Raw genomic sequence first — 8,783 nt, 5'->3', positions numbered from 1 at the left:
GTTTTTAAAGAAAAAAGCTTCAATGCTTTCTAGTTTCTCTACTTTACAAAAATAAACTGGATGTCTTTGAGTCGTCTCGGGAAACATTTCACAGACCAAACTAATCGATTAATCGAGAAAACAACGACAAATAATCAGCTGTTAGCTGCAGCCCTGGTTAAAGATTTTGGATTCTGGGCGTGGACATATGGGGGAGGTGTGTGTGTGTGTGTGTGTGTGTTTGTGTGTGTGTGTGTGTGTGTGTTTTCCAGCTGTGTGTTCAGACTTTTCTTCCCGATGGTGCAGCTACACGATGAGCTGGATGTGGAACTGTTGCAAAAGAGAGCAAAAGCCGTCTTGAGGGACTCGTAGCTCAGCGATCCCGTGCTCGTATATACTGGACATGTACATATATCGTGTTTCTTAAAATATAACGAGAAATAACAGAAACTCCTAATGATCCCGGGTCTGTTGAAGATACTTGGAAATGATTCTCGCCTCTTTTAATTGTTTTTTTTTAACCCTTTAAAAAGTGCAACTGAATGTTATTCTCATCCTGATTGTAATCTGATTATAAATAATAAATACCCAGGTGGAAGATACTGTTCACAGATACAGTAATGTATGAAATCGGCGTGGAACCGTTTGTGCTTTTGGACTTTGGATGAACATATTCATAAGCCAGGAATACCAGGCGGAGTTTACAAGCGTTGTGTCAGCTTGTTTATCCTCCGTTGTTTACACGTCAACAATTGAGGTCGAGCATGCTCTTTATTTTAAGGGCTGATTTTGACACGTTTGCCTTTATTTAATTATTATTATTTAATTATATATATATATATATATATATATATATATATATATATAAAAAAAAATAAAAAAAGGCATATATATATATTTGCCTTTTTAAAATGATATATATATATATATAAATTAAAAAATATATATATATAAATAAAAAAGTGTATATATATATATATGTATATGTATATATATTTCTTTTTTAATAAAAAAGGCAAACCTGTCAAAAAAACAAAAAAAGCTTTATTTTATAATGTTCTAAACTGGAATATTAGTTATATATATATATATATATATATATATATATATATATATATATATATTGTGGCATCACAAGGGGACAGGTAGTGGAGGGGCGCTACAGAGTGGCCACCAGTGCAAAAACTACATCTCCCAGCCTGCCTCACCGCTCACCCAGCTGCAGCTGCTTAAGGCACCTGATTGAGGCAGGGCTGGGAGACTTAAGGGAGAGCACCTGGGAAGGAGAAAGGAGAGCGGAAGGTGAACCCACGAGCACCTGGAAGAGGACAACAAGGGAGAGGACCTCGTAGCCTGGAGTCACCAGGATTGAGTTTTTGTTTGGTTAATTAACCACTTTCTCCTCCGGGATGTTTTGTGTTATCTAACTGGACCTTTTTTGATACTTTGTTGTTTTTGGACGTTACCTTGCTGGTGGGATGGGAAATAAACCTGGACTTTTTGTTAAATACCCTCGGACGTGCCTGTGTTCATCTCTCTCTTTGCACCGCCCCAGGCTAGCCTGTCCTAGCGACAGCCCGTGACACTACAATATATATATATATATATATATATATATATATATATATATATATATATATATATAATATTCCAGTTTAGAACATTATAAAATAAAGCTTTTTTTTGTTTTTTTCGGGACATCATGACTGTGAGAACATCCTTTTATGAAGAGTAGAAATAAGCTAATTGTGTGTGTGTGTGTGCGTGTGTGGTAACGTCATGCCTACTGTATTGGTAACACACTATCTTGAAAAAGGTTGTTTTTCTAACATATATATGATGATAAAAATGAACTGAGGTCAAATGTGACATTGAAGAAAGCGTAAAAGGTTAATCATCATTTTAACCTCACCGGGGCTTCGGCCCTCGTGGCTTTTTAATCTTCTGGGCGTCAGCGACCGTCTGTTCGTTTAGAAGAATGCTCCAGAAAACAACTAAAAACTACAAAAAACGTTATATTTGACTCCCCGGTGAACTTGATCGTGTGCTTTGCGTCTCAATGACGACATGCACTGGTTCAGTTAAAGACTTCTCCAAATGTTCTTTTTCTTCTTCCTCATTTTTTTGGTAAAAAAAGAAAAACCTTTGCAAATCAATGAACTTCTCATCTTGGAAATGTTCTTGTTCTCAGTGTCTTTGTCTGAAGATACCAAATACAACAAGTAGCAAAGTTACAGTTAAATAAATTAAATACAAAGGCCAACGTGAAGTCTCTGGACATGGCGGTGGTTTTCAACGAGCATTATTAAGCCGCAAAAATGATCTGAAACTGTCTTTTAGAAACTGAACGAGGACGAAACTCAATGGTTTGATAGCACTTATAGTTTATGCAAAAGCTTTATCGCCAGACTGGTGTGTTTTTCGGCTTTTTAACCGTCATCCGGGTGCCTCCATGAAATACATGAAATACTACTAGAAAAATCCAAAGAGGCCACAATATACGAGAGACACCAATCATTTACACACATCTAGCCAATGGTACCGCCCTTAAAGGTGGTCTGCATGTGGCTTCAGGCTCATGGGTTGATATGAGAAGTATAAAACAATATATATAATATATGTGTATATATAATGCTCTAGAAGTATGTGTTATCAAATACTATTTCAGTATCTTAGAATAATTAATATATTTAATACTATATTATTATTATATATATTATTACTATGTATTAATTAAATAATATATATATTTTATATGTTACAAATACTATTTTCCGTATCTTAGAATAATTAATATTATTTAATATATATTATTAATATGTACTCTTAATTAAATAATATATATATTTTATATGTTATTCAACATACTATTTCCGTATCTTAGGAATAATTACTATTATTTAATATATATTATTATTTATTATATATATTATTAATATGTATTAATTAAATAATATATATATTTTATATAATTAAATAGTGTACGCACCAGACATCCTCCACACCAGGTGGTGACGGTCATGCACCAAATTCGTTGTTTGCCAACCGCCACAATACACCTCCAAAGACGAAGAAGAAGAAGATGATGACGTTCAACCGGAAGTGTTCATTTAACGGTTGTTTTAGTTTGTGTCTGTGTGAATCTGCGGCTTCTGTCCGAGAACTTTCAGAATTCCCGTGGACTTTTATAAGTGTGCGCGCGCGCGCCTCACCTTTTTCTTCTCCCCGCCCCCCCCCACCCCGGTAACGTTTCTCCGGTGCATCTCTCCGTGATGTCGGGCTCGCAGCTGCTCAGACTGCGGGTCAACGAGCGGCTGGAAGCGGCCGTGGAAGAAATATTCGGCCTCGTCGAGAAGACGATAGCGGAGTACGAAGAGGACGCAGTCCGCTCCAAGAGAGAAATCGGCCAGCTGAAGCGGCAGCTCGAGCAGCTGGTCGTTTTAAAACCGGAAGTGATTTTAAACAGAGCAGGTTTGTGACGTCGTCCATTGACCGTTTGGCCGTAACGGTTCAGCCGTTATTGCTCAATGAAACATAATTAAACTTTGTACGGAATTAACTTAATTGGCTGAGATGGAGTTCATTATTATTATTATTTATTATTATTATATTATATATAAGTCTATGCTTCATGTGTTAAAGCTGCATTCTCTCTCCTGACCACCAGGGGGGTGACTCCTCTGGTTGTATAGAAGTCTATGCTTCATGTGTTAAAGCTGCATTCTCTCTCCTGACCACCAGGGGGCGACTCCTCTGGTTGTATAGAAGTCTATGCTTCATGTGTTAAAGCTGCATTCTCTCTCCTGACCACCAGGGGGCGACTCCTCTGGTTGTATAGAAGTCTATGCTTCATGTGTTAAAGCTGCATTCTCTCTCTGACCACAGGGGGCGACTCCTCTGGTTGTATAGAAGTCTATGCTTCATGTGTTAAAGCTGCATTCTCTCTCCTGACCACCAGGGGGCGACTCCTCTGGTTGTATAGAAGTCTATATAAATGACTCTACTTCTCTTGATGTATTCCCTCAGTAAACATTGTAAACATTAGTTTTTGGTCTCAATCTCTAGTTTCAAGTCTTCTATACAGCGTGATGTTCATTTAGTAAATGATGGTCATTTAGAGTCAAATCTCAGTCGAAGCTCTGACTCTTTTTAATACACACATTTGTGTATATTTAACAGGCTATAACACGTCTTCCTTCTCCTTTTTTTTTTAAGACACCAAACCGGTTTCTGAAGAACTGCCTTCTTCATCGCAGCAGCGTTGCATAAAGTTGGAAGAGATCCTCGTTCTGGAGAAAACGGAGATCCCGGAGCCCCCGCAGATCAAGGAGGAGCAGGTGGAGCGGTGCATCAGCCCGGAGGTGTCGGCCTCCACCTCCGAGGAGGACGAAGACGGAGATCCCGATTCGGAACCGGACGGCGACTGCTCCCGGCTCCCGGCGTCCGCGGCCGGAACCGTTAAAGAAAGCGAATGGAAGCAAAGAGGCGGCCCTCCTGCGTCCCGTCAGGGCCGGAGCGTGGACGTCTTCGTGGGACTGGAACAGCCTCCCAGGGGAGACAAGTCCTGCCGTTTCTGCGGCAAAACCTTTAGGAAGGACTCTATTCTCATCAGGCACGTGGCCAAGAGTCACAAAGGACACAAGGCCTTTAAGTGCATGGAGTGCAAAAAGGAGTTTGAACAACGGTACCACGTGATCCAGCACACGAGGGTCCACACGGGCGAGAAGCCCTTCAGCTGCGACTACTGCGACAAAACCTTCGCCCAGAACTCGAGCCGCATCGTGCACATGAGGGTTCACACCGGGGAGAAACCCTATCTCTGTAACAAGTGCGGCAAGAGCTTCGCCATCAGCAGCCACTTGAGGTTTTGCCGAGGGACGCAGAACAAGAGCGCGAGCGACTTCCGCTGCTCGACGTGCGGCCGGACCTTTCACGCCGAGTCCAACCTGAAGGTGCACATGGAGATCCACGAGTCGTGGAAACTACACATGAGCAAGAAGCTCCAAGGACAGGAGGTGGAAGAGGAGAACCCTTGAAACGACAAAATGTTCACAAAATGTAAAAAAAAAGAAGCTACAATCTCTCAGAAATGTATCTGTAAATGTGTTGAAACGTAGCCGAATAAGATATTCACCGTTTATTAAATTACGGGCCATTTAATCCTGAGCTAATTATATTTTATTTGCTTGTTTAAGAAGTAAATGATGCTCCCCTCCATGATGTAACATCACTGCAGTCGCACACGAATGAGAAGTTATAATCTATAATCTATAAGGTTTATTGACAGTTAGCAGGATCATGACCCAGATGTTTGACTGTGAACCGCATACAGGAAATCCTTTTTCAAATACAGGCAGCTCACTTTCTTGTATTTGTAATGAAAGATTTTTTTTACATTATGATTTTTAGATTGGAACATGCAGGTTAGTATTAAAATAGCATCATAATGATAATTTAACATACTTATAACTGATTAAATACAAATAAAAGCATGTAAACAAACAAACAAACAAGAACAAAAATAGATTTAGTTTGGTAAACTTCCTGTCAAACAGGGACGACACCAGAAACAATGCAGGAACACATAAAGAGAGATTATGATCTTCAGACAGCTCCACAATAATCACATGATCACGATTGAACTCTTCACTCTCTTATTTTAAAAATAAGAGTAGAACTGCTGCCCAAGATAATCTCATCAAGGAAATGAAAATCAACCCTCAAACTGCTTTTAAAGAATCAGATTAGCCAGATGGGAACACACGACTCAGGGTTAGTTTAGCCTGAATTATTAAGAACAGGACCCGGGTAGCAACAGTACCCTTTAGTGCCTTGCTTATTAGGGTAACAAGTTCAAAACCTCTTCAAAGAGACATGTGTAAAGGCCATAGAAACATCATTTGTGTTATTGGGTTTTTACAAATGAAATCTTGACGCATTTTATTGAGAAATAAACATTACATTACATTACATGTCATTAAACATACATAAACATTGAATAAAACCCAGCTGATCTCCCATTGTTCTCATTGTCTGTTAAAAATAATCTTTATAAAACGTACAATATGTTATTACATACTTTGTCTTTTTTTTTTTTTTTTTTTAAATAAAAGGTTAGACCAATTATTGTTTGTTTTGCTTTTCGAACGTGTGGAAACAGCGCCACCCAGGGCGGAAGTGGACGCCGATGAAACTGCATCCTGTGCGTCATCACGTTGAACCCGGAAGTACTAACGTTCGATTAGTTTATATTGCCGAACTACGCGAGTTTCACTCAAAGAGCCGTCAGCCAAAGAGTGCCTCGTGCGTCACCTTTCCCGGTAACGTTTCTCCGGTGCATCTCTCCGTGATGTCGGGCTCGCAGCTGCTCAGACTGCGGGTCAACGAGCGGCTGGAAGCGGCCGTGGAGGAAATATTCGGCCTCGTCGAGAAGACGATAGCGGAGTACGAAGACGGAGCAGTCCGCTCCAAGAGAGAAATCGGCCAGCTGAAGCGGCAGCTCGAGCAGCTGGTCGTTTTAAAACCGGAAGTGATTTTAAACAGAGCAGGTTAGTGAACACGTGCGCGAGCAGGTGTGCCCAGGTGTGCTCTGAGCTGCTCACAACGACAAGGCCACATGTACTCTTTGATCAGCATCTTGGTCTGTGAGCTGAGTGCTAATCTGAGAAGGATTTAAAAACATTTGTGTATACAAATTGAGAGAAATAAATATATAAATACATTTTTTTTCTGTGCATTTGTTTCCCAACTAATGAAAAAGCAAGTAGCAAAAGCATTAGGGTTTTATTTATAATTGATTTAATGGTTTATTGAACACGTGTTCCTTCTATGCTTTTAGACACCCAGACCATCTTTGAGGCACGGCCTCCTTCACTGCAGCAATATGAGATTACGGTGGAAGAGATTCCCGTTCTGGAGGAAGCAAAGATCCGAGACGGCGTCAAAGAGGAGACGGCGGAGAGGCGTCTCAGTCTGGACATGGAGGTTGAGACCTGCAACAAAGATGAAGTCAAGAGAGAGATCAACCTTCTTTTAAAAGCTGAAGCGACGTCGTTCACAGCAGGTTTGTTTTTTCTCTCTTTGATTTTAGCTGAGTTGCCGGAGGAACTCGTGCAACTTCATGAACAGAAATTAAACTGCGATGGCTTTAGAAACAAAGTTGATCCTCAACCTTTTGGCACATTGAAACCATCTGACTGGAACACCCTGTTTAACGTGTATTTTTATTTTTTATTTTAGACACCCAGGAGATTAGTTCTTCCCAGCAGCCCGACTGTCTGGTCCCTGTGGAGGAAATGAAGACTTGTGATGCTAAGCAGATCAAAGAGGAGCAGGAGGAGAAGTCCATCAGTCCAGACGTGGGAGCTGAAGCCTTCAACGTGGATGAAGTCGGAGCTCCTGACTCAGAACCGGCCGAGTACCGCGAGCCGCTCCCGTCTCCCACGACTGAAACCGTGAGCCTGAACAAAAGCATCGCCGGTGACGACGACGACGAAAGGACCGAAATGTGTCGTTCATCGTCGCCTCCTCGGAGCCGAAGTGCTGAGCTGCAACAGCCTCCGGGAGGAGACCGGTCCTGCCGTCTTTGTGGTAAACATTTTAGCAAAGACTCTTTCCTCATAAAACACGTGGCCGAGCGCCACAAAGGACACTTGGCCTTTAAATGCCTGCAGTGCAAAAAGGAGTTTGAACAAAGGTACCGGATGGTGATGCATACGAGGATTCACACCGGGGAAAAGCCCTTCAGTTGTGACTTCTGTGACAAAACATTCACTCAGAGCTCGGGTCGTATCGTCCACATGAAGAAGCACACCGGAGAGAAACTGGCCAGCCCACTAAAATGTAGCGACATGCAGAAAGGGAGCCAGGTCACCCCAGAAAAGGTGAACGTAGAGGAGGAGGAGCCCTTGAAATGCTTTGAATTGGCAACGAGGAGTTTAATCAAAAGCAGCGGCTCCATCACGCCGGTGAAAAACCCTTTTAGTTGCGACTACTGCGGCAGAACGTTTGCTCAGAACTCGAGTTGTGTGGTTCACATGAGACAGCACACCGGAGAGAAGCCGTTTCTCTGCAGGAAATGCGGCAAGAGATTTATTAGCAGCGGCCATTTAAAATCGTGCAAAGGGAAGAACCGCTCTGCACAACAGGCGGCAGAACTGTGACGTCAATTATATATATTTTTTTATTAAATGTGCATTCTAGTGTTTTGGAATGTTTGAACTCGTCTCAGACTTTCTTCTTTTTTTTTTCTTCTTCAATTTAAAGTTTATTCTTTTGCTGAAATAAGAAGCTGTACTCGTCAGTTTGTTTCTTTTGATACCGTTTCATCTGGATTACGCAAATAAACTGTTTGGCTTTAACTTCACTGTAGTTGCAGGTGACTTTGTGTCTTCTAAGTATGCGTTCCTCACAAAAAGCAAAGCGAATATCAAAATCCTTTTTCTTAGGTTTATTTCACGTGTTTTTGACCTGTAATTCAAGTTGTTCAACATGAGAAAAATCAATGTTTTAAAGGTTGTTTTCCTCCCAGTTGGACCTCGTCGACCAGGAGCCGTTTGAATCGCGTGTTATTCGGTTAAACAAAATAACCACATCTTTACACCGGAGTTTCAAGATGATGATAATGAAGTGTTTCTAAAATTAAATTAGTCTAATGTTCCATTCAGCAAACGTCTTTCGCTCACAGAATTTGTCTTTGGAAGGAACAAAGTGTTGGAACTCAATACACCTGATCACTTGCTGTTCGCTGAAGACTTCCCCACTTTGAAAAGAGCTAACTAATACCAGTTAATTCAGCAACAGCA

General features: G+C 41.1%; 2 protein-coding genes across 2 annotated transcripts in view; both read left to right on the top strand.

Moving 5' to 3' along the window:
• The first annotated feature begins 3,072 nt into the window (after nt 1-3,072).
• Nucleotides 3,073-8,783, top strand: part of LOC117744264 — an 8,426-nt gene continuing 2,715 nt past the window's right edge. The window contains exons 1-5 of the mRNA XM_034552452.1: nt 3,073-3,450; nt 4,195-5,012; nt 6,344-6,527; nt 6,818-7,042; nt 7,219-8,137. Of these exons, the coding sequence (XP_034408343.1) occupies nt 3,252-3,450; nt 4,195-5,012; nt 6,344-6,527; nt 6,818-7,042; nt 7,219-8,137 (2,345 nt within the window). The 5' untranslated portion in view covers nt 3,073-3,251. The remainder of the gene's footprint in view (nt 3,451-4,194; nt 5,013-6,343; nt 6,528-6,817; nt 7,043-7,218; nt 8,138-8,783) is intronic.
• LOC117743773 (zinc finger protein 771-like) lies at nt 6,203-8,339 on the top strand. Its single transcript, XM_034551613.1, has 3 exons — nt 6,203-6,527; nt 6,818-7,042; nt 7,219-8,339. Exons 1-3 carry the CDS (start codon nt 6,329-6,331, stop codon nt 8,139-8,141), a joined length of 1,347 nt encoding a protein of 448 aa, XP_034407504.1. The 5' UTR covers nt 6,203-6,328; the 3' UTR covers nt 8,142-8,339.

The sequence above is a fragment of the Cyclopterus lumpus genome, chromosome 15 (assembly GCF_009769545.1).
Source record: "Cyclopterus lumpus isolate fCycLum1 chromosome 15, fCycLum1.pri, whole genome shotgun sequence".
In the NCBI taxonomy this organism is placed as follows: Eukaryota; Metazoa; Chordata; class Actinopteri; order Perciformes; family Cyclopteridae; genus Cyclopterus; species Cyclopterus lumpus.
The sequence above is the reverse complement of the archived record's forward strand: the minus strand, read 5'-3'. Positions and strand labels throughout refer to the sequence as shown.